The sequence below is a fragment of the Egretta garzetta genome, unplaced genomic scaffold, assembly GCF_000687185.1.
Source record: "Egretta garzetta isolate BGI_Z169 unplaced genomic scaffold, ASM68718v1 scaffold38, whole genome shotgun sequence".
Lineage (NCBI taxonomy): Eukaryota > Metazoa > Chordata > Aves > Pelecaniformes > Ardeidae > Egretta > Egretta garzetta.
The window spans coordinates 204,023-231,579 of record NW_009260667.1 but is presented as its reverse complement, the minus strand read 5'-3'; the positions used below and the strand labels follow the sequence as shown (position 1 = coordinate 231,579).

Genomic DNA, 27,557 nt, shown 5'->3' with positions numbered 1-27,557 from the left:
CGTGGACACGACGTCCGACCCGTAAACCACCGGGTGTTTCTCAGCTCCGTGCCGAGAGAAACGGAGGAGACGCGCGTACGGGCGGGCAGCGGCAGGAGGGCACCTCTTTGCCTGGATCTCTTCTCGGTCATGAGATTTTTGTCCAGCTCCGCTCCTCAGTTCGGATGTTTCAAACACCAGCTGCCTTGCCAGAAATTGGCGCAGAATTTGCCAGCCTCGAAAATACAGTTTCGGTCCTTCGTGCGAGCTGCGTGTCCCCGCAGCAGCAGCAGTTCTGGGCGCTGAGCATAGTGTTTTGAACGGTCAGATTTCTTCCTTAAGCAGCAGTACAACCAATACCTTTATCCTTCATCGAACATGCTGCTTTTATTTTTAAAACATCAGCATTCTGACAGTTAATTTAATTGGGAGAATATTGTCCAAGACAAAATTAAGAAGGGACTGCTGGGGTCACAGACTTCTGCTTCCCTTATCCGTAGGAAGCCACAGAGATAGAGGCTGGATGATGTCCCAAGGCATTAACTGATGAGGGGAGAGCAAGTCACGTATTAAACAACGTTGGTAGTTGAATTTGCAGATGGCTTTTTTTCTGATGCCTGTCTTGGCCATCAGAAATCACTGAACTAAAAATCTATTTCCACACCACCATTCTGCCTTACTCATATTGCAGAAGTGATTTTTGAAGACACATGACAAAAAAAAAATTCTGTTCCAAACTTTTATGCCTGCCTTATTAGTACATGATGTTATTAAAGTTACTTCAAAGATTGCAGTACAACAGATCTTTCTTCCTCGCTCTGTTGGCTAAATAATTTTTTTTTGTGTAAAAATAGTAATATTTTCCAGCTGCTGTACTTGAGTTTTCAACATTGAATTACATTATTCTTGTTTCTTTCAAAAGAAGTGGAAATGTTTTGCTTACTTGCAAAAAACCCCACCAACTGTGTTTAACAAAATGTGCTCTTTTTGTCAAAATCTGCTTGGCTATGTTCTTTCATGTTTCTTTCTTTTTTTTATTTGAGAGGTGCTCCAGAGTGGAAGAATGCTAATACAGAATGGAGAGTGTTCCCTGGATTAGGAAAATAGCTAATGCATAAGAGCTGAACTGTAGTATTAGCGCAGTTAAAGCTTCTCAGCATTAAGTTACAGAAAGTCTCTTGTGCCAGAAGAGCCCTCATGTGACTACAGTCTTCTCCGTTTTGCCCTCTTCAGGTGGATAAGATAGTGGACCAGCTGCAGCAGTTTGTTCAGAGCTACGATTTGTCTGCCCTGCGGGATTACTGGAGTTATCTGGACCGGCGCCTTTTCAGCCGTTTGGAAGATGTGTACCGGCCGACAGTGAACAAGCTGAAAACCAGCTTATTCCGATACTACCTCATCCATACTGTTCAGGTAGCATTTGATTTTTAGGCTTCTGTTTTAGAAAGATCCAGCTCAGTCCTGCGCAGCCTCTGTTGGTAACTTGGATACCAGGAGACATCACAAGGTTTGTAAACCCCTCCTCGTGGGGCGTTGTGATGAGACTGGACTAGGACAAGAACAGTGCTTAAAGCAATCTTCATAAGTTGAAGAAACGGGCAGAAAAAAAAGCCCTGAGCGCCTGTACACTAGTAGGAGTAGTCAGCTGTTCTGGTGCAGAGTAAGGAATGATTGAGCAGGCAGCAGCAGTGCAAGGAAGGGTCTTGCCGCAGCACTGGGGATCAACAGGCAGGATTGCCTGTGTTCCACTCTAACCTGCTGGCAGGACTCAGCCAGTCCTTCCAGGCACCACAGTTCTTAAAGCATCTTAAAGAGTTGGAGGGTCCAGAAGACAAAAAAAAGTGACTTGAAGTTGGTGCAGTTGAGTTTTAGTTTGTAAGAGAAGGGAGAAGTGGGCTTCAAATCTGTACAAGGTAATGTGGGAGAGAAAATGAGTGAATGTTTTTTGTTAGCTTTGAATAGAACAGAAAATAACGGGCTTAAAGTGGAGCAGAGATCATCTTGTTGAAACCCGAGGAAAGTCAATGGAATATATTACACAGGGTGGGCTTTGGCCAACAGAATAGACAAATAGCTGTCAGGAATTCCTGTTTCGTTTCTTGTAATTTAGAAGGAATGTTTCCTCCTTGATTCCGTTATCTGACTGAAAATCTTAAATGGTCGGTATTGGTGGGGGAGTCAAAATCTAATGCACACTTCTGGAACTGTGGTTTTTTTTTTTTTCATGTTTTGTTTTGCCCTGTGCTTACCCTGAGGCATGACTGTCCTGTCTGAATAATGTATCAGATGGAAACCTTTACAGGCTACATTTGCTGTAGACTTGGGTAATTTGAAGTATACTTTGGTTATGCATACGAGTCCTCCCGGCTTATGTTAGTGCACAAACTGCACTGGTTTAGCTGGAAATCAACGTAAGTGACTAGTTCATTTTGCCTCAGCCTTTAAACAAGACTGTGGTGACTAGAGAGAAGGTCAGATTAGCGCATTTGTGAGCTTCAGCTAGTGTATTTGAGATTCTTTTGTCCCTAGATGAATCTGTTAACTTTAACCACTTGCTCTGTTGCGTGGGGAAAGTAGTTGTTGGTGTGTTCATAACACAGAGCAAATATTCTTAGAACCCATGTGGTGGCATGAATGGAAGCGTGAGCCCTGTTCTTCTTGCTGTGTTTCAGACTGGCCGCAATGACAAGGCGCAGGAGTTTTTCCTCAAGCAGGCCTCCGAGCTCCAGAACCAGGTGGAGTGGAAGGATTGGTTTGTCCTGCCCTTCCTTCCTGCCCCAGACTCCAACCCCACCTTCGCCACCTACTTCTCGCGCCAGTGGGCAGATACGTTTATCGTGTCTCTGCACAACTTTCTGAGTGTCTTATTTCAGTGCATGCATATCCTTTTTTGCAACTAATAGTTAAATCTTCCTTGCCCTGGTGTTATGCTTACTATTAAAAATGGTGCCAAGAATACAGTATTGCTGAACTTGCTGCTTTCAAGTGATTGTTTAGAGCCAAGACTTAATAGGAAGCTGGTGTTTACCAGAGGATGTTATTATAGTTATTGTTCAATTAGCTGATGATACGTTATATTCCCTGGGCACAAACAATTGTGGTTGCTGCTAATGCTGAACTCATCCCTATGCTAGTGACCAGAAGTCTTGTGCACATCTTGTTCAGAAATGCTTTTATTCTTTGCTTGGCATAGTACTAAACAGGCTTGCAACCGTGGGTCATAGTCTATAACTGCACTAGCATCTCCTGTTAGACCCTTCTCTGGATTCATACGTTCACAACGTTGTCTAGTGACAGCTCACTCTACTAGGGCAGTTCAGTGTTGGCAGAAATAACAGCTTTTGTCCCACACTACCGAATTCTGACCTTGCTTGTTTGCTGGTGGGCCGGTTTACATTGCAGCTGGAATACAGCTCATCTTCAACTGTTTCTTCAGTGTTAACTAATGCAGTAACATAACCTGTCTCATCCTCTGCCTGTGACATGTAGAAAGGAAGGATCTAAAAATCCTTGCAAAGCCTATGTGAAATAGTGTGTGCAACAGTAAAGTACAAAGTTGGCTTAGGTAACTAAGCTGTTACTAGTCTTCTGGCCTTGCACACAATTCTTGCTAGTAGTATGGACTGGGCAGCTTTGCTGTCTTGCAGGCAAACGGCTGGTATGAAGTGCTGGCTTTTAGAATTAAGCCAGGTGCATGCAAGTTCTTGCCTTGGTTTTCTTTAACATTCCTCACCAGTTCCAGTCATTCTGAACTTTGAAGCTGAATGTCTCAGGAGCAGTCTCATACAAGAAGAAAATGAATCGTTGCGGCATAAGGTCAGAACTGAAGTCACTCTTTAGTTGCTGACTGTATGAGGCTGTGAGTTTCGTAAAATTGGTTCCAACTGTTCAAGAAAGCTGTAACTGTTCAGTTCAGTGCAGTTAGTCCAAGGCACATTCTTCTGAAAGTCCTGTGTTATTTTGATTTGTCTTTCAGCTGTCTCCAGCAAACTTAGGGTTGTGATCATATTGTGAAATGCCTGTTTAGGCTATTATTGTCTCTCTGCTGGAGGTCCCTCTCCCTGTGCTGACAGGTAGCTGTCTACTGTGCAAACTCCTTTCCTGCTACACTACAAAGGCAAGACAAGCTGAAACTAGTGGCAGGTTAAGTGCATATATAGCTGACTTTGCATGGAAACTTGTGAGTAGTACTCAGTCACTTCCAGATTTTAGCTGATGGAGCAATAGAAATGGGCAATAACTTCTGGCAAAGAGGCAGAAACCGCTACTTTTGAAATGGCCACTTCACCATGGTTGAAGTGCACTTAAAGCAATTTAGATCAACTAATGGAAATGTTGTGAATGTCTGTTTCTAGCTCCAGACCTTACAGCCATAAGAAGGGCTGACCGGTTCAGACAAAATGTCACTCGGCTCCATGCCGTTTTTTTGAAAGTATCATCAGCAGATGCTTAGAGATTGGGTGTAAGAATATGTAACATGGATTAGTCCTTTCCCAGTATAATCTCCTATTAGAGAGATTCAGGAAATCTACAGTTTAAGAACATTCTAAACTACAGATTGCATGTGGATGATCACGTACAAGTGGGAAGCCCTATTCATGTAAGCAGGACTTCAGTTTCACTTCCTCAAATGTACCAAGTAAAAGCTCTCTCCGTATGAATACTTCAGTAAAGTTTTGTGCTTTACCTCCTGTGTTACAAAACATTGTGTTGTGCTTCCTGTTTCAACTGTTTTGGTAGCTGTTCAACACTATTCATTTGTCCTAAAAATATTGAAGTAAAATAGAATAATTGATTTTAAAAAGGAGGCTTTTCTTTTGCAAAAGAAAAGCGAGGTTTTCCACTGCGTACAATATGGAGCCAGTGGATTAGTCAGACTTTGACAAGAGGGTTCTGCAAAGATGTTCAGTGAATAGGGACAGCAGGATAAGGTATGTTTTGAAGTAGAGCTCTCTTATTTCCTCCAATGCTGTATTCTGGACTTCTAGTCAAATTAAAGCTGTTTTTTGTTTGTGGTATGTTGATATCACTTACAGACTGCATAAGAGCTCTCTGGCAAATAGGCAAAGATAAAAGCTAAACTTTCCTTCTTGGAGAACTGCTCAGGTCAGAAAAGGAAGGAGCTATCTATAGAATACAGGCTTAAATAAAAAATAGTGTGAATAAATATTGAATTCAATGCTAGCTGAAATGTAGTGATTCTGATTTCACTGCTGAAACAATGCAAATACATGAATAGCAAGATGGATTTCTGTAATTTCTTTCCTTAAATACTATGATAAAAAGAAAAATAATTATGTCTGGAAAAAAAAATTATGGAAACAGAAAAGCTTGAGGAACTCTTCACGTGAACAAGAGTCACAGGCATAAACCACATCTGTCATAAAAAGCTGCATCCTGAGGTTCCTCTCTGCTAAGGGGGGAAAAAGAAAAATGTCTCTTTCTCCATAATGTGGAGACAAATCTCACTGTCATGCTTGGGAGGGAGCTGGGCAGGGTGTGGAGCTAGATTTCAGGGTGACCTGATGGCGTTGGCCTCAATGCGCCCTGCCAGCTCACCAAACCCTTGGCTGTGGGAAGAAGATTACCTTCTAGGCTCAGTGCCCATACATCAGTACTGCCAGTCATGTGAATTACCCTGGACTTGGAACTGCCTGCATGGAGTGGCTGATCAGCTCTGCCCTGTCTGGCTCTCATTTCCCAGCACTATTAATGTCCCTACACCAACAGCCCGAGGATAGGAGTGAAGGTTTTTAAGTAGGCTCCAGTTTCAGTGTATAAAGTACTAATTGTTTTGACTACTAGGACTAATGTGGTCAGCCAGCCAGAGTGGCTTTCTTCCCTCCCCACCCTTCTAGGGCTGTTAAAAGGAGTAAACAACTTCAGCAAGTGGGAAGGAGGTGAATCCCAGTGATCCTCTGTTTATTTGGCTCTCTCCTCTTGTTCTAGCTGTTTGCTTTGCAGGCTGAATCCTCCCGTATGAAGAAAGAGGAACTGGAGATGGAACAAGCAGTTGTGCATCACAAGTTGCCTGCGTATGTGGCCAACATGGATCGACTAGGGGACTCTGAGCTGTGAGTGCCTGCAGGCCAGGAACTGGGAACAGGCTCTGCTGCTTTTATTGGGTCAGCGAGGCTCCTGGAGGGTCATTTCCTTGTTCCCTGCCCTGGGAATCAGTGCAAAAAGACATCCAGGCAGAAATTCTGGTGACCTAAGTGGGTTTAATGGAGGAATTAATGATGAGCATCCCTTCCACCATTTGGGAGAGAGATTCTTGTTAACTGGTGAGAGCCCAGGCACACATGGCAGTAATTCTGCTCTACTTTCAGCATCACATCAAGGTGTTCTGGGCAGCCAGGACACTAGTAGCAGTCAGTACCCTGCAGTATTGCTCAAATGAAGTGGATTGTCTCTTGACTCCTAGTTTCTTTAGTGCCTGTGGAGCAGTAGGTGAGTGCCCTGCGCTGTTTTGTAGACACTGTTACTGTATGACCTAACAGGGTCATTGTTACACAGAGATGCTTTCTTGCTTTTGCAAAGTCAAGGGAAAAGGAGTTTCTTTTCTGTGAGGCTCAGTTATGCCCAGGATTCCCCATAAATTTGCTGCAGTTAGTGTGTTTTATGGCTACATCTATTGTATATCCATCTGTGGAAATTAGGTAACATACACAGTGATACACCTTGATTATCTGTTACTTAAACTCTTATTTTTCCCCAGTACAGTTGTGCAAAGCAAGTCTGTGTGTTTGGATTCATTGTGTTACTGAGATATTTTTTTTTTCCTTGCTTTAAAAGGATCTGAAAGCAAATGTAGCTTGGCCGCAAGGTACTAATAGCACTGCTGGGGCTTCAACTTTCTCATGCGCTTCTTTCACTCCTATTCAGACAGGAGCGGGGTTGATCAAATTCTGCTGACAATGACAAATACAAGCTGTAGCAGAAACCACATGCAAAGTCTTTGTTTTAGTCTAAAAGCTGTCTGATTAAATAGACTTGAGTGTCTGGTGGACTGTCTTGATAACTGGCCTGTACTCTGCACAGGATAAGCTACAGAGTTTAATTTGAGAGGTTTTTTTTTTTGGTTTAACTACTCTATAGTTAGTTGGTTTAACTACTCTATATAGTTTCTATATAGAAAGCACTGATGTTCATCTGCACACATTGGGGAGAGGGTTGCGAGAGATTGGATAACTTATTCCCATATGCATTTTCGTCCATTTGTATTACAAAAACTTGCCATAGAAGTGGCATTTCTTGTGTGTGCCACTTGTCTCAGTCTGGGGGCCAGTTCTGGTTGCTTTTTTCATGTCTCTGCTCAACCCAAAGCCCAACTTTGGTAGAACAGTTCCTTCCTAGAAGAGAGGATAGACACTGTGAAGGTGATTGTATTTTCCTTCCTCTGGGTGCTGCTCTGCTCTCAAAGGAAGCTGTAGCAGAATGAGGTCAGACAGTTATGTTCTGGGAAGCAGCTGCTGCTCTTTGTGGTGTGGACTGAGAAGGGAGGTGTATGTAATCACAGAAATGGACCTAAACTTCCTTATTTTCTTTGGGTCCAGTTTTTGAGATACTGAGGGCCTGTGCTTTAAAATTGCTGAACGTGACTTGCTGAATATCTAAGGGTGTTCAGTGAAACACTGGATATGCAACGCTGCTTGAACTAGGTCTGTTTTATGCCTTGAATTGGGAACCGTGGCTGAACAGGTTCTTTTTAAGTCTGTATTTCCCTGCCTTTCCCTTAGGTCTTTGTAAACTAACCAGATGTAGTGGAAGGAGTTTGAGGTGGCCCTATGGGGGATTCAGGAACAGCTGGGCCCGCTGTCTCAGTGGCATCTCTGAGAAGTGAGCTTTCGTTACAGTAATTATAATGATCTGCTCCAGGCACTAACAGGATGTTTTAAAACAGTTTTCTAATGCATAGTGGTCCATCAGCATGGAAAGGAACATCTGTCCTCCAGTGGCTGACAGCTGACACTTTGCTTGTTGGGTGGTCTTTGATCAGGTTGTCTGGCTACACTTTCATATTCTGCTTGGTGTTTGTTTTTGTTTTGTTTGTTTGGTTTTAATTAGTGATATGACCTGCAGCCAGAGGAGTACTGCACATTCTCTTCAGTCCCGGGGAGGCTTTCTGTCCTCTTTTCTCTCCCAAAGTAAAAAGGGCCCTTCCAGACCAGCTCATCCAAGTGGGGCTTCTCCAACGCAGACTGGCAGTATGCTACTGGGAAAGAAAGAACCAGCGAATCACCAGGTAATTCTCAACTGTGTTTGTTGACAGGTGCTCAGTGTCCAAGGAGTTAACTTGCAGCACAGCACTACTCCAAGCTTTTGCTTCCACCTGAAAAAATAAAATGTCCTTTCCTTCCTTGCAAATGTGTGCTGGGCCTGAGTGCAGCACAAGAACAGCTGCTATTGTTTGGGGGCTTGTGGAGCCCTTGCAGGTGCTTGGGGTTTTTTGCCTCCCCTTTTGCTCTTGGTTCTGCAGCCTAGCACAAGTGTAACTTTGCCAAATCATTCCTCTGCCTTCCAGAGTGCCAAAGGAAAAGAAGGAACAGGGAGCTGTAAGGACGGGAAGAGCCACTTCAGTGGGTTAGTAGCAGGCGAGTCAAGTTCCCTGCAGCAGCGGCAGAGGCGCTTGCAAGAGCACGGGAAGGAAAGGAAGGAACTGCTGTCAAAAGGGACCTTCCAGGTACCAGGCAACACTGCAAGGCTGGGAAGAAGAGGGCTGATGTTTCTGTAGTTTGTGCTAGGTGGTAAAACAGGTGCAAGTGTTGCTGTTAAGCTTCTGAATTGCTACTCAGATCTAACTGTATCAAAGGTTAATCTCTGTAGTTAATCAGCTCTTTCCACGCTCTGTTTGTTTCTGTGTCCCTGGAAGGGAATCAGTATTGACATTACAAACAGAAGAAGAATTGTCTTTCGTCATGATCTTTTCAACAGCCTGGTCCTGAGGTGGGGTATGTTTCATCCACCTTAATGGGTTATATGCAAATACCTTGTTATAATCCCTGTTCATTAGTGGCAATGGGCGTGGCTCACCCATCCTGCCCAAGTGAGTTCTCTTTTGTGTGTTCTTAATGCTGGTTTATGCAGCTTTTTAATGCCCTTTTCTAGTGCCCTGCTTTCTAATCTAATGAAATAATAATTGTCCTGGATTTTGACCACTTGAAGGTCAGCAGACTACTTCTGTTCACCTGTGTATTGTCTGGCTTTCAGCAGCCATGTGGTCAAAGGATACAGGGCACAGGAGGAATGATGGTATCATCTCAGCCATGTTTATTTTGGCTGTATGAGACACCCTTCCTTGGGGGAGAGACAGTGCTGAGGGACTTGCCTATCGGCATGTGTGTGTGGCTGTTCTGTGTGTGGGAGCACTGCTTTAGAGAGGAGATGTTATTCCACCATCGAGCGTTCAAGGCTATGAGAGAACTCTTTTTCTTCATGGCTCATCTAAAACATTTTAATTAAACATTGGTCAGAAAAATTGCAAATTCCAGTTTCCCAATAAGTATTCTTTGACTTTTTCCTTTTTCTGTGATGTTCCAGGTTAAGGCAGTGTTTTCCTCGTTCTGTAAAAGTTTCTTATGGTTCTCTAGGGGAAGCTGTTTACTTTCTGTTGTTCTCAAAAAGTGTGAGCAAAAAGGAAACTGAAAGGCGGCACTGTTTCTTTCACATGAGTGTCATTCATTGGTTGTTAATCTCATATGAGCTAACACAGAGAGAGGCATTCTTGGATTTATTTCCCAATCTTTTCCAGCTTTGTGATTTCAGATTATTTGATTATGCAGTGTTTGACCCATTGCTCAAGATGTGAAAGCTACTATAAATAAGGCAAGGATGCGTTAGAGAACAGGTATTCAAAACCATCAATACCAATACCATTTTGGGGCATTTCGTCTTCAGAGGATGGTTTAGCAAAGGAATGCTTGCAGATATTTTACTGATTTATGTGCTGTATCTGCTTCTTTTTCAGCTTCTGGTGGAAAGGGAAGACTAAGCTGCTTTCAAACACTTCTATGTGTTGCAGCGCAGATCTCGTCTCATTCATAGAATCATAGAATGTTTTGGGTTGGAAGGGACCCCTCGAGGTCATCTAGTCCAACCCCCCCCGCAGGAGCAGGGACACCGCTAGCTAGATCAGGCTGCTCAGAGCCCCATCCAACCTGGCCTTGAATGTTTCCAGGGATGGGGCCTCCACTACCTCTCTGGGCAACCTGTTCCAGTGTTTCACCACCCTCATTGCAAAGAATTTCTTCCTTATATCTAGTCTAAGATACCTTCACTTCCTAAAACTCCATTTGTTCTGTCTGACCTGCCAAATTGTGTTTTAAGCTTTTGGACTCATGTTGGCTCTACTGTTGTCATCAGTCAGTTGGCTGCAGTGGTTGACCCAGTGTGCACAGGCTAAATCTCTGGCAGATAGGATCATCCATCCACTGGGGCTCACCATCCAACAAGAAGTTTTGTGCAGGTTTACTGAACTGCATATTATACAGACTTAACTTATATTGCTGGATGCAAGAATTCCTTGAAATATTTTGATTTGCTTGTAAATCTGCACTCTAATGGCATCAAAATGGGCCTCTAATATCAGCTAAAGTAATCAAACAGAGATGATGTGGTTCCTTTAATTCTTACAGGAAAGTGTATGGCTGGGCACACGGAGGGGAATATAAGGGACTCTATGAGCAAGGAGGCCACATTAAATAGTGCAACTGTGCAATGTACTAGCATTGTGCTCAGAAAGGTCCCTGGCAGAGGGGTGTCGAGCTGACAATGCTGCTTTTTGAGGACAGCTTCTTGGTATTTTTTTCTCTCAGCAGGCTGGGGTGCTGAAGAGCTTGATCTGGAGCTGCTCCTTCCTTGTATTTCACACAATGTTTCTTCTTTCAGGGCCAAAGTGCTGAGAAAAAACCAGATATTAGCACAGCTGAGACAGAGCCATGCTCAGAGCTGCATACTGAGCAAGCAGAGACTTCAACCAGAATGCCTACCAGCAGTGCAGAGGCTGTGGGGGTCCGGCAGGAGCAGCCTTTCATTGTCCTGAGCCAGGAGGAGTATGGGGAGCACCATTCATCCATCATGTACTGCAGGTAACAGACTTACAGAAGAGGGCTTTCTTGTAGAAGCCTCTGCAGAGGACCAGCTGTATCTGGCCTCTTTCTCCTAACCTCTGTTCTGTCCAGCACATTTTGCATGTATTCTTGGTTGTAGAGCAGTCAAGTTGGTGTGACTGAAAATAGCCTGTAGATTGTGCAGTAAGAAGGGACAGAGATTTTTGTGATTGGGAGATACCAGCCAGGAGGAAACTCCCAGGGAAAGCAGGATGGTATTGCTTAAGGGCATTATGCTTTCTATGTGGAGCTTGGTGTGCTTCATTGTGCCAGTTATTGTGAACTGAACAGGAAGTGGTGCAAGGAAGTTCTGATTCCTGCAGAAGGAATTGGTGTGTGGCCAGGAGAGAAAGGATTACTTGGGGTATCTACTCACATCTAAGAACTTTAGGGAGAAAAATATTGAATTGGTTTCCTTTTGCACATAGGGTTGATTGTTCTGGACGGAGGGTGGCCAGCTTGGATGTGGACGGGGTCATCAAAGTCTGGTCTTTTAATCCCATAATGCAAACTAAAGCATCATCCATTTCCAAATCTCCGTTGCTGTCTCTGGAATGGGCAACCAAGCGTGATCGGCTGGTGAGTAGTCTGTGTGTGGAGGCTCGAGAGTCATAGCAGATGGTTTGGGGCTGTGTTGGTATGTGTTGCACATTAACTTCTGGACAGCAGCATTGTGGGTAAGATCAGGGCAACAGTTAGTTTCCACTTCAGTGGGACATGAGGAACTGAAGCCTGTAGGGTCTAAGAAAAACTAGAGTGGAGAGTGTGCTCTGTGTATTGCATGAGGACTTCACCACGGGTTGCCTTGAGACAGAAGTTCCCAAGCTGCAGTGTGGGTACAGCTGCAGGACAGAATTAGCTCCTTGAAGAGGAGTGCTTCTCTGCAGGCAGAGCAGGCAGCCACTTGCAAGGGCAGGCACAACCCATGGGAACCCTGCAGCAGGGAGCTGTGGAGCTTTACTCACACCCTGAGCCAGAAGCAGAGAAGGGAGAGCAGGGCTGAGGAGCAGGGGTGTGGTGGTGGTATTCTACTTGTGCAGGTGTGAAAAGGGCTCCAGCACCAGTTTTATATTGGTGCCTTATGAGCTGGGGGTTGGTGTGTGCATAAGGAGCTCGGGGCTTGTTTAAATGTCATGACTGTTTAAATGTTTCCTGTAGCACTTTTTCTCTAGTTCTCTTACTAGAGAGGAGCCTTAAATTATATGCATTCTTCTGAGTCCTAGAACTGTTGCTAGTGTTTCATGCCCTCGCTTGGCAAAGAGACAGGGCCTTGTGAGAAGGCAGGCCTGCAACTGAGGGAATATTGTTCATGTTCTGGCACTGATGATGTGTTGCTGCTAACCCCAAAATGCCACCTGTGAAGAGCTGTTGCTACAGCTTGTCTCTTTCTTTTGTTTTGCTCTTAGAAAGGAAGTTGTCCATGCAGTTGTTCTGATGTTTCTTCTGCATTGTGGAGTTTATTTCCTGCTTGCTGATAGATTCTTCTTTCTGAAATATATGGGGATTCAGCAGCAAATGAGGCTCTGAAGTGAGAAGGATCTGGCTTGCTTAATTTTCTTTGATAATGCATCCCTCTGTGGTTTTACTTCTGATTTAAATTGTAGCACCACTGATAAAGCATGTGTGAGCCCTTCTGACTGATTTCATTCTCTACTGGATGAAAGGAGGCAGCTTCTACTTGTTTTTCTCTTAAGCTTAGATTGTTAATTCTGTGTTACTCTTTCCTTGTTCCCCTAGATATTGAGACTCCACATATGTTTTGCATCCTATAATGTTGAGCCATACTCTAGAAAGTGGCTTTTACTCCACCTTGGTGCCTATCAGATCTTTTTCTCACTGGAGAGCAGTGCTTTTATTCTGACTTCTGTCACTCTGGGGTAGTCCTACTCAGCGCGCTATGCACAGAAAGAAAAGATGTACCCTAATGGAGTGACGTTTAATCTGAATGCATAAGTAGAAAAAAACCTTTGTGCTGTTGGTGGTTGTTGGACAGCATCATTGTACTCACTCACACTGCTTCCCTCTCCTTGCTGGTTTCAAGCTATTGCTTGGCAGTGGGGTCGGGACGGTTCGTCTTTATGACACAGAAGCAAAGAAGAATCTCTGTGAAATCAGCATTGATGAAGACATGCCCAGGTAACTCTGGAATACTGATTTTTATATACAAATATAAATGTTGTTGGTTTTGACTGTGAAAAGGTAGGTGAAATCTCAGTGTTCCTGCTGCTTTTATGCAACTCCAGGACTATCTAGAACCATAGAATGTTTTGGGCTGGAAGGGACCCCTAGAGGTCATCTAGTCCAACCCCCCTGCAGCGAGCAGGGACACTGCTAACTAGATCAGGTTGCTCAAGAGTCCCATCCAACCTGTCCTTGAATGTTTCCAGGGATGAGGCCTCCACTACCTCTCTGGGCAACCTAGCCTTCATCCAGAGGGCAGTCGCTGTCTGAGCAGCATAAAACTGCTCAGTTAAATGGGAGACACTCAAAATCTGTCCAAGCACAGGAATCCCGCTCTCCTTTACAGTGCACCCTGTCTTGCAGGGCCTTAATGGAGAGCTCATAGTTGAGTATTGTGCTTTAGGCAGCTGCTGGAGAGAGGCAATTCAGGCTGTTTGCTGTGTTTCAGGATCCTCTCGCTTGCCTGCAGCCCAAGTGGTGCCTCCTTTGTCTGTTCCGCGGCAGCCCAGAGTCCCATCTCCCACATGGACTTCTCAGCAGTCAGTTCTGGGGGCAAAAGCATGAACCAAGTTCCTGGGAAGCTGCTGCTGTGGGACACTAAAACGATGAAGCAGCAGGTACTTGCTGGGCTTATTTTCTTTCTCAGTCTGCTTGTTGAGATTGAGTGTCTTCTGTTTCAATGTGTAGGAGCCCTCTTTCTAAATTTTGCTGACTTTTTTTAAAATACCCTTCTTTTTCACCCTTTCTCCTTCCCCTCTATCACATGCAGGATGAAAATGAAATGCAGGGTTTGGGTAGGGGTTTTTTTGGTTTGTTTTATGAGGGATTCTTCAGAATAGTCCATAGCCTTGTTTCTATCCTGCCTGCACAGTTTGTGACTGGATATGTCCCAAATGGATTGAATGATGCTTTGCTCAGGCTCTCTCCAGTTGAGCTATATTGAAGTATTTTCTTTCCCATTTCCCCTGCCCTCCCTGTTTTTAAGTGAAGTGCTTCTTTCAGAGATTTTGTCTTGTGTCCTCTTGTCCATTGTTTTGGTTTAGATGGGTCGGATTCTGGCAGGGAATCCTCAGCCCATCCCTTGCCTTTGCCCTTATGAAATGCTGTCCCTGATGTGTAGGAGAAAGCAACGTACTCAAGCTAATGCATGCCAGCAGCTGGTTTTGCAGCCTTGAGGCCATGGCCAAGAAAGCTGTGGCTTGGCTGAGCTGAATTGTTGGTTTAGTGTCACAGTAAAATGTAGCTGCCAACCTTGAAGTCTGTAGTCATGAGAGGTGTAGGGCTCCAAACTGGAGGAGTTCTTGCTGCTAGATACTGTCTTTCCTCCCTCTTCTGGAGATGAGCTCCTCAGCACCCCCAGCTCCATTTCTAGGCATTAATGCAGACTTTCCCTTCCAGCTGCAGTTCTCCCTGGAGCCTGAGCCCATTGCTATTAACTGCACAGCCTTCAACCACAATGGCAACCTGCTGGTCACTGGTGCCGCAGATGGGATTGTTCGTCTCTTTGGTATGTTGAAATTGGGCAGAGGTGGCCCCTCGGTGGCCCCAGCTGGTTGCCCCTAGCACCCTTCTGCCAGCAGGGAGGTGGCTGTGGGACACGCCTGAACACCAAGGTGGAAGCTACTTTCTCTCCTCACAATAGTTTTCAGGAGTGAATTGGCATAAACTTTCTCTCAGACTTAACTTGCCCTTGAGCTGTGCGGTCTTGGCTGTGCTGTATAGCAGTACTGCTGCCAGAGGCCGAGTCTTGAGGAAAGGAATTAATGTGTGACCTTCCAGTTGAAGGCTTCACATCAGTCCTTCTTCCCTGAGCAATATCTGTTTCTCAGGTTTTGTCCTCTTCAGCCTGTCCTGATAAAGGCAGCTTGGGCCTTCCTCTTCTGTGACTGAGGGATCTGCTTCTGGCCCAGGTGCTGAGCTGGAGGCTGCAATCCCAGGTCTGTGGGAGGACAGAGCTGGCAGCACCTGTGAGGGTGGACAGTATAGCAAGGGGAGAAGAAGAAAGGTGGCAGTGGGGCTTGGATGCAGAATGCATGCACTTGACGGTGAGCATGTGAGAAGCCCTTTACAGCTGGAGGAAGATGTGACTAGATACAGGCAATGATTTTTGTGGCTAATGTAAAAGCCATGTGCTGGAGAATAAGCACAGGATGCTGGGATTGGATTGGGCTCCCCCAGGCTGGTTTAGAGGGCTGGGACAGAGACCTTATGAACATAAAGGGCCTCTCTCTCTTCACCTTAACTCTGTGAGAGTATGAGGAGTGTTCAGTACTGGTTCTCCCCTCAGATATGCAACAGCATGAGTGCGCCATGAGCTGGAAGGCACACGATGGGGAAGTCTACTCCGTTGAGTTCAGCTATGATGAGAACACAGTCTACAGCATAGGCGAGGATGGCAAGGTAGGATCTGGGTGATCTTCTACTGGTTAGCTGGCAGTCAGATCCCTTCTGGAGTCTTTTCCATATGGTGGGGATAGCAGTAAAAATAGCCTCAGAATCTGGAGAATCTGTGGGCTGCTAACTAATCTTCGGTATGCAGCACCACCCTGCTGCACGCAGTCTCTGCAGAGACAGTGGCTGGAAAGCATATTAACAGCTGGAGGTATCTCGGACCTAGTTTGCAAATCCTCCTGTTGGTGACCTCCCCTTCCTAGGGAATCCATGTGAAGATGACCTTTCTGTGCCCTTGAGATCACCGCATTTGAAATCTGGGATTCAGCAGGGAGCAGATCCTTGGCTGCTTCGCATAAATTTCCTTATCAGCAGCTCCCTGTTGTGTATTACAACGGCTTCAATTTCTGCAGTTCCACAGTCTTCAGCAGTAGAGGTGTGGCTCAGGGAGGGAGAATGCCTGAAGGTGTGGGTCCTTGGCTGATGAGAATTAGGTGAATTCCCACCAGGATCCTGCATGCAATGTGGAAGGACACATAAGCAGCAGTGCTCATGGAAGGTAGGGTATATGTTTGCCTGGATAGCAGGCACTCCTACATCCTTTGCAGCCTGTGTTTATCAATAACAGCCACTTAGATATAGATTTCAAAATACCATCTTCTGTTTGTGAGGAGTAGCCACTTTGCTTAAAAATTATGAATGGCCCCTCCATCACAGTCAATTTAACTATGGGCTTTTGTCATCTCTTTCTGTCATTCTAGTTTATTCAGTGGAATATTCACAAAAGTGGCTTGAAGGTGTCCGAGTACGATCTTCCCAGTGAAGCTACAGGTCCTTTTGTTCTGTCTGGGTATAGTGGCTACAAGCAAGTCCAATTCCCACGAGGAAGGCTTTTTGCTTTTGACTCTGAGGGCAACTATATGTTGACGTGTTCTTCTACTGGGGGAGTAATTTTTAAGGTAAGTCTGAGAAGTGATGGGGAGCATTCTAATGCATCTAGACAAGCTCTTGTCATTACAAGGCTGCAACAGCAGCCACTGGAAGTTCTCAGGCAGCACCTACCCATCCCTGCTCTGTGAAAGCTGCAGCTCAGTTTCATATGGTATGCATTTTAGCAGTGTGGTGTTCAGCAAGTGTTTGAACCCTCTGTGAGTGTTTGGCCCTCTGTATGTAGCTAGATTATGTGAGCTCCTTGTTCTTAAAGCTTAGCTGCAGCAGTTTTCTTTAGTGCCCAAGTGCCTAGGACAAAATTTTAATTTAATATATTGATGCATGCCAGTTCAGTGCAAAGTGTGTGATCACTGACCTATGTTCATCTTCAATCTGCCTTGTGTGCTTGATGCTATGTTAGTCCGAGCCTGATTTTCTCCTCTTACTGTGTACTGAAATGAAATGAAGGGTAAGGTTGAATGGTTCTAAGTACCTAAATTTCTGTGCCACAGTAACAAGTGGTTACTGATTGCGTACCCCTTGCCTGTCTCCTCTTGAGTCAACACCCACCAGTATAAGCCACTGCAAGGCAGATCAGATGGAATTTTTACTTTGCATCTGGGGCATTCAGAGCACCTGCACTAACATGAGCTATAGCTTAGGCTTTTGTGTTTCTCATCAGTGTGTGCTCTTAGCCTGCCTTGTTCAATTGCTGCAGCTCAGCTGATGTCAGAAGCTGAGCTGCTTGAGAACATGTGCTTCTGTCATGAGACTGGAAATTTGCTTCCTCATGTGTGCTACAATACACCTCAACATCTTTCTGATTTTCTGCTTAATTATGTATGCTGACAGGGATATGGATTCACTAGCAGGCGTTGGCTTCTCCTGTGGGTGCACTGCCCCCACTGTAGCAGCTTGCCTTCTTAAAATCTTATGCTTTCCTTCTTTTAGTTAAATGGTGAGGAAAAGGTTCTGGAGAGCTGCCTTTCCCTGGGAGGACACCGAGCTCCCGTTGTCACAGTGGATTGGAGCACGGCCATGGACTGCGGGACCTGCCTCACTGCCTCTATGGATGGGAAGATTAAATTAACAACTTTTTTTGTAAACTGGCAAGTGCTGAAAAGGAAAGAGCAACAGACTTGACAAAACCAGTGTTAACTCCAGAGGAACAAACTGCATGGGAGAGAAGGCAAACCACAGTCCTTCTTCTCATTGTAGCTTTTGCCTCTTGACAAACATTAAATATATTTGCCAAACCACTGTGCAATAGAATGCCAGTATGGGACCGGATCAGTGGCAGCACTGAAAAACAAGTCTCCACTGACCCAATGTGGCAGCTGGACTCCCTCTGTTAGGGATCTTGAGCAGCACATGGCTAGGCGGCTGCTGGGATCATGTCAAGGGTTCTGCAAAAGAAGGTGAGGCTGGAGGAGGCATGCGTGAGGCAGCACAGTGCATGGTGATAAGGTGGCTCAAACTGGAAAGGCCAGTGCAAAACCAGAGTACTCTTTCAGCATAGCATTTGTTGATGTGCTTGTTTGTTTTTTGTTTCTGTTTTTTTTCTCCCATAAAAAGAAAATATTCCCTTGCACTTGTTTTCTGTGCTCTCTTCAGCTGTTGCTTCAAAACAGGGAGGGTGGCTGGGGCAGTCTTCTGTGTGGAGAAAAGACCTTTGTGCTTTCACCAGGTGCTTCCAGCAGTGACACCTGCACACTACAGGGAACTAGTGCAAGACATCCAGGAATAAAACCAGTTGCACTCATTTGGATGTACTGTGTTCCTGAGTGGTATCTGCTACCAACTGGAGAAGAGATCCCGAGTCAGACTTTTTGAAATGCTTGTGCTGGAGTTCAGAAGCTGCATAATGCATAGCAGCTACCTGAGCTCTCTCTCCCCCTGCACCCCTCCCCAACATGAGGGCAAGTGCTGTGCTCAGGTATTATGTAGTCTTTGAACAGACTGCTGAGCAGCCAGATTTCATCTGCTTACACATCACTGCAGAGCTTACTGCTGCTTATGTCCTTGGCCTTTATTGGGAGTTTACAGTACTGTTCCTTGGCAGAGCTCTCATTCTCAATTATGTGAAGAATGGGTCCAATGTACTGTTTGAAGATACCTTTGATACCTTGCAAAGGCCACCTTGGTTTTAGAGCCTGGACATCTGTTAACATTTACCAATGTGAAGGGTGACTGCCTGGAGAGGAGGTAGAACATGATTTTAGTCTGGTTTTGCCAAGTGTGCTTTGGTGTATTTGTGAAGAGTGGCTTGTCAAAGTTGTAATGCCTAGCTAGCTATCTCCTTGGGTTTGAAGAGATGGGGAAACAGGCAAGGTGGACCTCTGTAGCTGGAAGCTTCCACTGCTGCCCAGCCAGACCTGGAGCGTGATGGTGGTTCTCCACTTCCAGCTTGCAAACCTGGGGGCTGGAAATCAAGATTTGCTTGGCTCACGCTATGGCCATTCTTCACTGGTGGCATCCCACCTCAGAACATGACTTGGTGTCTGAGAAGGTTGTTGCCATCTTTGTGCCTGGAGATGTTGGATACAGTCCACAGTTGTTTTGTCTGTTGCATGTAGCCCAAGGAAGATGACAGTTACAGCTAAGATGAGGTCAGACTTGGGCAAAAGGCTCATTAAAGTGGGCAGGAGGTCCAGCTGAATCAAATGGGGCCTGCAGCATGAAATTTCCAGATCCCTGGAGATGTTTGTGCCTTAAGAGCACAGCATCATTGAGGCTGGAAGGGGCCTAATCTCGTCCAACTCCTCTGTCCCCACCCTGCTCAAAGCAGGCTCAGTGTCATGCTTTAACCTGGCTGGCAACTAAGCACTGCACAGCCGCTTGCTCACTCCCCCCCTCCCTCAGTGGGATGGGGGAGAGAATCAGAAAGCAAAAAAAAGTAAGACCTGTGGGTTGAGACAGAGACCGTTTATTAAGAGAAAAGAACAACAGTAATAATAATAATAATGGTAAGAGAATATACAAAACAAGTGATGCACAATGCAATTGCTCGCCACCTGTCCTGAGCAGCGATCGCTCCTTGAGCAGTCATCACTCCCCCCCCGACCGACCAATTGCTCGCTACCCGTCCTGAGCAGCGATCGTTCCCTGAGCAGCCATCACTCCCCCCCCGACCGACCGACTAACCCCCCCTGAGCATGACGTTATACGATATGGAATAGCCCTTTGGCCAGTTTGGGTTAGCTGTCCTGGCTGTGCTCCCTCCCAGCTTGTTATGCACCTGGCCGAGCAGGAGAAGCTCAAAAAGTCCTTGAGTAGCCCAAGCACTACTTAACTCACTGATGATGTCAGTTGTTGCTATCAACATTCTTGTAGTACTAAATCCAAAGCGCAGCACTGTGCTAGCTACTAGGAAGAAAATTAACTCTATCCCAGCCGAAACCAGGACACTCAGCCAGGGCAGGTCATGCAGGGTCATGTCCAGTTTGGAGCATCTCCAAGCATGGAGCCTCCACAACCTCTCTGTGGCACAAATAAGGCACCACCAGGTTGAGCTGGGGCCTCTGGCCCCAGCCCAGGTCCCTGAGGCCTCCGGCCCAGGAGGCCCACTGAGGTATAGGCAGAGGCTTCCAGGCCCTCCCTGAGCTCGGTCATGGTGTCTCTGTCTCCATCTCTGTCTAGGCTGCGCCTGGCAGCACACCTGGCTGCTCCAGACCCCAGCCTGCAGGCTGCTTTCCTGGCCTGCCCTTGGCCTCCCCGTGGCCCTGCCTGGCCATCCCTGGGCTGTGTCTGAGCCTGCTTGCCACCGCTGGGCCTGAACCTCAGCCCTGGCCTGGCCCCCTGGCTTGCCCTCAGAGCTGCGCCTCACCAGGTGCTTGTTTGTCCCTCTGGGCTCTCAGCTGCCCACCCTGGGACCGCCCCGTGCCCCTCGCTTGCCTAGGCCGAGGACAGCAGGGCAGGGCCCAGCCATTTTGGCTGCCCATCCCTGAGGGAGCAGCATGCCTCTTGCCACCCTCTCAAGAGAAAAGGTTTTTCCTTAGGTTGAGGTGGGATTCCCCCTATTCCAGCTTGTGCCCACTTCTTCACACCTTTCCCCTCGGCAGGCTACAGATCCATCGGTTCCCTGTGGGATCTGCAAAGCTTCCACGGCTACCAGAAGCTCACCCACCACCCTCTGCCCAGACCACCAGGAGAATTGCTCTACAAAGGCAGGAAGAGTCTGCTAACTGAGCACTAGCGGTAGGTCAGCGCGAGTCCCTGATCTGAGCACAACCACGGTTCAGACCTCCCCCGAGGAAGAGGGCACAGGCGCATGCTCCCTCTTGGAGACGTCTGCAGGACTGATGGTCATTCAGCGTAAGGGCAGAGAGAGACGCGTGAACTGCCTGCATAGGAAGAGAGCCTGAGTGAGCCTTCGAAAATAGAACCTTCCTCATCTGAACCTGCTAGGTCTGAAGCGCTCCAGTTGTGCAGCAAAACTAAGGCATGTACTCGGCGACACGGTTTATTAAATAAAAAGCTGCAACAGAATGCTTGGAAGGAGATGCAGGGTAGTGGCTGCACAAGGTGATGGCAAAGGTTTCCAGGGCTCTGTTTTCTGGCACTTCCTCTGCTCCAGCATCTTCTTGCTAACCGCATTGAAGGCTCAACTGTGACTGGGGAAGGGTGGGAAAAGGCAGTGTGTCAAGTCTTCCAGCAGGCTGGGCCAAAGGTAGCACTGGAAAGCAGATGCTGGAAGTACAGTACTTAACGCGCAGCTCCAGATACTGAAAAACAAACCCTCCAACGTGTCAGCAACAAAGCTACAGCCCGTGGGCTAGAGACGCATGTGGAAAATATGGACCAAACCAAAACCAACTCAGAGCTCTAAAGTTACTCACTTCTGTGGAATTGGGGACCACTGAAACTGCATTTGTCACTTGCTGACAGAGTTTTAAAATGTATTAAAATCTCAGTGTTTGGTGACCAGCTCCGCTCTTCTCGCTCAGGGCCCCTGGGACTGTGTCCTGGCTGGCGAGGCCATTGACCTCAGCAGCCCTGCTGGGACTCCTGGCTCACGGTTTTTACCCACCATGAGAACTACATCTGTGTTCATCAACGTCATCATCTTCTATTGCTACAATAGCAGCATGAGCCTCAAGACAAGTCACTCAATTGCAAAATACAGCCAACATAATGAGCAACAACAGGTTCCAGCAGAAAAAAAATAAGCACCCAAATCCAGCAAACAGACCAGAATTTACCTTTTGTCTTAGTTTAACAACTTAGTTGGCCACCTCAGAGCAGCCGTTCTTCATCTCCCCCTGGATACCGAGCTGGGACTCTCTGCCTGCATATGCCATCAGCTTTGTCCGACATCCCTCCAGAAGCATCTTCAACCTGCACAGCAAATCAGGAAGGAAAGCGTGAAGCAAAGCAATGGTTGGCCTTTTCCACATACTCTTAGGTCAGCAGCACAGCCGTGGCTTGCTTCCTCGGTAACGTGTGTTTGACAGGCCAGGAATTGCTGAGAAGCGCCAGCCGTCCAGTGCCACGCCTCACTTGGAGGGCCCAAAGTTTACCTGAACAGAAAAGACTTCCTTCCCTCCCAGGAGAACTGCAGGCAGTGCGCATTTGCAAGGCCTTTTGCGGCTTTTTAACACCATAGGCTCATGCACAGAAGCACCTTGCAAAATCGAATGCCAGGCTTGAATTTGCTCCCAAACAGTTCTGTACATGCTTTTACATTAGAGCTCAGTAAAGCCTGCCTTCGACTCAACGTGCTATTTCTTTAAAGCGCTAAAAAGCCGTGCCTGGTACGTTCTGCCTCCAGTGCAATGTTTCTTCCCCGCATTTCGTCCAGAAGTGCTTCTGATTGGCATTTCAGCTTGGCATGCTTCTTCGGTTCCTTGCTTTCACTCCCACGCTTTCAAAACAGAGAAGAGAGATCACACACAGAGCATGGGAACAGGATCCATATGCAGAATGTGCAGACGGTGTTCCCCACAAAGAAGATGATGATGCGCATCTCCAAAGTCCAGTCTCCTCTCGCAGCTCTCAACCACTCCTGTCCACAGCACACAGCCCACGAAGGCGAGTGCCCGCATACTGTCCGCCAAGCACATTCAAAGTGCAGTAGCACCAGGGGAATGAGGAAACGTATAGACTTTTCCCACGAAGGTGCCCTGCCCCAGAACCTGGGGGGTTCCCCACAGCCCACCTGATCTTTTCATAATTACCTGCCCACAAGAAATTCAAAGGCTAAAACCAGTCACTCCCGGAAGCCGTTCATATACCTGGCAATGTTGGTGTTCCTTTGCAGTCTGTGTTGCCTGAAAGCTAGCTCTCAAGTCCTCCAGGCCATTATGAGCCTACAGCAGCATTAAAAGAAGAAAAAAGAAGTCAGCTAAAACTTGCCCGACTGAAGGTCACACCTCACAGCCTTTCCTCTTCTCTTGCCAGCATCAGTACAACACAGCGTTTGCCTGCCCTGCAACGCCACCCAAGCACACAAAATACTGCCTCTGGAGGCGTCATTCCCTTATTAGTTGCAGATTTTTATCTTTGGAGGTCTTCTCATTGCATTATGGTCCCACACCTTCTGGCCAAGGAACCCACAGTCACTTAAATGGGAAGGTGACCAGAGTACTCAAGACAGAAAGCTGGGGAATGGGCCATCAGGACTTTCAGAGCGGCCTACAGTCAGTAGAAGAGAGGAGCTGCTCTCTCCTCGGCTCTCCAGGAAAACCTCATCCTAAAATTTCCCCACAGGAATATGGAACTAGGCTCGGTAGCTCCTGAAAAGGGAAGGCTCTGACTAGCTTACTGAGGCAGCGGCTTGCAGGGCTTTCTGAAGGGCTTCAATGGTCTTGGCTTGTTGCTGGACTGTGGCTTCCAGCCTGGCCTTTCCAGCTTGGAGCCTGAAAAAGAAGTACAGGCCTTGTCACAGAAGTCCACAAGACCACAACTCCCAAAAGAAGAGAGTGAAAGAACCTCATCTGAAGCAAAAGCACCTCTCAAAATTGTGTATTGTTATCTCGCCAGGATGCAAGAAGACAGTGCTGTTGTTTTCACACAATCGCAGAAAGCAAAGCCTTGCTCCATTGTGTTACTTCCTTACCATTGTATGCGTTCTTCCAGCTCTGGGATAGCCACAGTTCCAGAAGACATGAGCAGAAGGGCCTGCAGGTTCCTGGAAGCTGTGAGTTCCCTCTCCTTATTCTTGATGGCATTCTTCAGGGACCTGGCATAACACTCGGTCTGGATATGCTGTTCTTTCAATTTCTGCAGCTGTCAAAGCACAACAAGAAACTCCAGTGGTCAGCTTAGGCTTGATAAAAAGGACTGGGCTGCTTTGACTCTCATGTCGCCTCTTAAACCCCGTGTTACTTCTTCATCTTTTATACTGGCCCTTGTCCTGTGTCTCCATTGACTTCCTACAGCGTCTCCTAAACGCTGCCACAACACTCCTCCTCCTCTCTCAGGGACTCCGGACACTTTTTGTAGCCGCTTGTTGGCTACTCCAGCATGGTTAGAAGCTCCTCCTGCTCCCACAGTGACTTTGCAGCTCCCTAACAATGATGGCGTGAGGAGGGAATACAAAAAAGCACCAGCGCAACGCTCCAGGATGCCTACTCTTTCTCTGTCAGCACACACTCTGCTTTGCCCAACCCAAGAGAGGCAGAATACACATGGTCAGTGAGACTTGACAAGTAGCTCTTTGAAAGGAGGACACACACCCTTCTCCAATTAAGGACAAAGTGACTTCAAAGTGCTGTTGGCGCCCGGCCCCCTCATCACAGCTAGCCGCACGCTGAACCACCCTGGGTTACACAAAACCCCCAAGTTCAGTTCCCCGCTCTGGTTTGCTAGAGAAAAAACCTGGGCCCCTGCACGAGACAAGAGACAGGCTTTCTCCATACCTTAGCTTTAGACCTGTCCACTTCCTTCTGCAACTGCAGTTTCTGTTCCTGCAGGTCCCTGCAGTAGCGCTTCTTAGCTTCAAGTGAAGCTTCTGCCAGGGAGTTCTTTCTGAGAGCATCAGCAAGCTCCTGCTGCAGCTGCCTGACCCATCTCTAAAGAAATGGCCACAAAAATGATCAGAGGGCTGGAGCACCTCTCCTGTGAAGAAAGGCTGAGAGAGTTGGGGTTGTTCAGCCTGGGCAAGAGCAGGGAGAGACCTTATTGCGGCCTTTCAATTCAGAAAGATGGAGAGACCCTTTTTAGCAAGGCCTATAGTGACAGGATAAAGGGAAACAGTTTTAAAGTAAAAGAGGGGTAGATTTAGACTGGACATAAGGAAGAAATTTTTTGCAATGAGGGGGGTGGGACACTGCATCAGGCTACCCAGACATACTGTGGAGGCACCATCCCTGGTAGTGTTCAAAGTCAGGCTGCACGGGGCTTTGAGCAACCTGATCTCATGGAAGATGTCCCTTGTCCATGGCAGGAGTTGGACTAAATTATCTTTAAAGGACCCTTTCAACCCAAACCATTCTATGCTTCTATGACTTAGTGAATTCAAAGATAAGGGATTTTGTCTGCCACCCGCAGGCAGCTGCAGGCATCTCTCTCAGCTAGGCACATCGAAACTCTCAGCAGCTCTTCATGAGGCTTTCTCTTTCCTAATGCCCAGAGAATGCGCAAGTATTCTTCTCCTTGGAACACAGGCTTAAGAGTCTGCGCACATGGGTTTTTTTCCAACCCACTCTTTTCCTTCTTGATGCAGACCTTCTGCTTCACAACAGGAATAACATGAGGTCCAAAATACACCTCAGGTGCAGATTCAATAACCTCCTCTAAGCAGCACTCCAAAATAAACTCAGTAGCAAGAACAGCTCTCCATACACTGACAGGCTCTATTAGTGGATATCTGCATCTAATCGAGTCACCTGTTTGTCGCCTAGACAATCTGCTGGAGTTGAAGCATGCTGCTTTAGCTGAAGCTCTTTTCTACCCAGTGCAGAAACCTGGCCGAGTGAGAACAGAGACAGACAGTGGGGAAAGGAATTCCCAGCAACAGTGCAGCATCACACTGCATTTCAGCACAGGGGCTACAGAAGTGTGACTTGCACATTACCTCTACAAGAGAAAGTAACTCATTCACAGAAGTAGAGTCATCATCTTCCTCTGGCTTTGGTCCTGCCACTTCCAAGGCACCTACAAAGGAGGCAAGAAGCGCAATGCTGCCCTGAGTGCTTTTTTCCCCTCTGTTTCTCCCCATCCCCTTCTCTCCAGAGAAGCTTGCAAAGGCAACCATTTGCTCCATCATCAAATTACATCACTTTACCATTGCTTTGCTCCTCTGATATGGACTGCAGGTACAGACTCTGTTTATCTGCAGCTGGAAGCAGCACGCTCTCCAACAGTTCTCCTGATCCTTCAGAATGCATCTGTGTAATTTGAAAGACAGGTCTGAGAACTGGCACAGACTCCCCCTCAACCCATTTTCACGTACCAAGCTCCTGCTTCAGCCAGCACACGTAAGGTGGTATCAGGTGACGGAGAGAAGGAAAAGGGGAAACACAGCCAGCATGCTGGGCATCTCTGTTGAGCATGGCTTCTGCATTACCTCTGGAAGACAAAGGACCTCATTCTCAGAAGAAGAGTCATCTTGTTTGGCTTGCTTTGCTGCTGCCACTGGCAAGGCACCTACAAAGGAGGCAAGAAGCGCAATGCTGCCCTGAGTGCTTTTTTCCTCTCTGCTTTTCCCTATCCATCATGCCCTTTATCAAAAGAACATTTATTGCTCTCCTATAGGCCACAGTGATTTGTCCTCTTCACCTCCTCCACGGTGAAGGATCCTACCTGCTCCAGTCACTGCAGGTGTTCCCAAGGCAATATCAGCAGTTGTCCTCACTTCAGACTCCATCTGCGTAATTTAAGAGACAGGCATCAGAACTGGCACAGACTCCTCCTCAACCCGTTTCATGTACCAAGCTCCTGCGCAAAGTGGTATCGGGTGATGGAGAGAAGGAAAAGGGAAAACACAGCCAGCATGCTGGGCATCTCTGTTGAACATGGCTTCTGCATTACCTCTGGAAGACAAAGCACCTCATTCTCAGAAGAAGAGTCATCTTGTTTGGCTTGCTTTGCTGCTGCCACTGGCAAGGCACCTACAAAGGAGGCAAGAAGCGCAATGCTGCCCTGAGTGCTTTTTTCCTCTCTGCTTTTCCCTATCCATCATGCCCTTTATCAAAAGAACATTTATTGCTCTCCTATAGGCCACAGTGATTTGTCCTCTTCACCTCCTCCACGGTGAAGGATCCTACCTGCTCCAGTCACTGCAGGTGTTCCCAAGGCAATATCAGCAGTTGTCCTCACATAAGAGCTGTCGAGTACTGCTGGGTCTTCTGTGCCTCCTGCAGAACATTCTCCCATGAGTTCAGAGCCCGTGTATTCCTCCAGTTGTTTAGGAATACTGTATGGAGAAAGGAAAGAAATGCATTTGGTAAAAATCGCCCCCCGCTTGCCCACACTCTCTCCTGGAAGAGCAAGAGCCATTCACGAGCCATCTTTCCCATATTCACAGCCAGCTGGGAAAGGGTAACACATCCCCCACCCCTCACCGGGCTCCTGGAGTCGTGGAGACCACAACTCTCACTACGGGCATCCTCACGCGACAAGTGCCTGTTCTTGTCTTTGGAGTAGCTCATCCCTGCTGGATACAGTCTCATCCGATAAAGCCCCTCTCCATTTCGAGTGCCAGCAAGATGAACAAGCACCCCAGTAGAAGACTGAAATCTAGCTACAAGGCTTCTACCTCAGTGGGCCACCGTATTAATGCCGTAGCGACTCTTTGCGTCAGTGCGGGGCAACATCTCCTCAAAACCCAGCCCTGACTTTGAGGGGCTTCAGAAATTCCCATGGTTAGTCTGAGGCGTTGAGAGCCCTCCTAAGTAGGATGTCAAGAGGCCAACAAAAATTGCAGGCCCGTTTGCTCCCGTGTTAGACCACTGAGGGGTGCGTCCTTCTGTGCGTCCGGCGACGTTTTGGCCTAAGAATACTGCGCCGGTGGCCGCGGGCGGGGCT

The 27,557-nt window shown here is 47.0% G+C and overlaps 2 protein-coding genes across 5 annotated transcripts in view; one reads left to right on the top strand and one right to left on the bottom strand.

Moving 5' to 3' along the window:
* Positions 1-2,781: 2,781 nt before the first annotated feature.
* On the top strand, positions 2,782-18,086 carry WDR91 (WD repeat domain 91). Of its 3 annotated transcripts, XR_004842853.1 has the most exons (13): positions 2,782-2,859; positions 3,713-3,795; positions 5,929-6,053; positions 8,047-8,224; positions 8,504-8,662; positions 10,867-11,066; positions 11,516-11,666; positions 13,129-13,223; positions 13,717-13,885; positions 14,667-14,775; positions 15,556-15,668; positions 16,073-16,218; positions 16,421-16,506. XR_004842853.1 is itself a non-coding variant. In XM_035901050.1 (11 exons), exons 1-11 carry the CDS (start codon positions 2,856-2,858, stop codon positions 16,480-16,482), a joined length of 1,335 nt encoding a protein of 444 aa, XP_035756943.1. In that variant the 5' UTR covers positions 2,782-2,855; the 3' UTR covers positions 16,483-16,573. The 3 variants fall into 3 exon arrangements, 2 of the variants coding, with proteins under 2 accessions (XP_035756943.1, XP_035756942.1); XM_035901050.1 differs by lacking the exons at positions 15,556-15,668; positions 16,073-16,218 and having other exon boundaries at positions 16,421-16,573; XM_035901049.1 differs by lacking the exons at positions 2,782-2,859; positions 3,713-3,795; positions 16,073-16,218 and adding an exon at positions 17,541-18,086 and having other exon boundaries at positions 5,963-8,224; positions 16,421-16,618.
* A 1,751-nt stretch (positions 18,087-19,837) lies between these two features.
* LOC118452968 (centrosomal protein of 55 kDa-like) overlaps positions 19,838-27,557 on the bottom strand; it is a 10,751-nt gene continuing 3,031 nt past the window's right edge. Inside the window, exons 1-13 of one of the 2 annotated variants that reach the window (XM_035901068.1) lie at positions 27,095-27,551; positions 26,798-26,946; positions 26,562-26,641; positions 25,816-25,918; positions 25,606-25,685; positions 25,418-25,495; positions 24,449-24,601; positions 23,647-23,816; positions 23,353-23,446; positions 22,823-22,897; positions 22,340-22,452; positions 21,791-21,926; positions 19,838-21,313 (exon numbers count right to left, since the gene is read on the bottom strand). In XM_035901068.1, coding sequence (XP_035756961.1) covers positions 21,812-21,926; positions 22,340-22,452; positions 22,823-22,897; positions 23,353-23,446; positions 23,647-23,816; positions 24,449-24,601; positions 25,418-25,495; positions 25,606-25,685; positions 25,816-25,918; positions 26,562-26,641; positions 26,798-26,946; positions 27,095-27,138 — 1,254 coding nt within the window. In that variant the 5' untranslated portion in view covers positions 27,139-27,551 and the 3' untranslated portion in view covers positions 19,838-21,313; positions 21,791-21,811. Of the gene's footprint in view, positions 21,314-21,790; positions 21,927-22,339; positions 22,453-22,822; positions 22,898-23,352; positions 23,447-23,646; positions 23,817-24,448; positions 24,602-25,417; positions 25,496-25,605; positions 25,686-25,815; positions 25,919-26,561; positions 26,642-26,797; positions 26,947-27,094; positions 27,552-27,557 lie in introns of those variants that run through there. The other variant, XM_035901070.1, reaches the window with a different exon arrangement.

Bases quoted from the DNA above. Each gene is read 5' to 3' on its own strand.
- WDR91 (XM_035901049.1), top strand. From the start codon at position 8,051: ATGACCTGCAGCCAGAGGAGTACTGCACATTCTCTTCAGTCCCGGGGA. The intron at 8,663-10,866 runs GTACCAGGCAAC...TTCTTCTTTCAG, and splicing joins TGTCAAAAGGGACCTTCCAG to GGCCAAAGTGCTGAGAAAAA. The intron at 13,886-14,666 runs GTACTTGCTGGG...TTTCCCTTCCAG, and splicing joins CTAAAACGATGAAGCAGCAG to CTGCAGTTCTCCCTGGAGCC.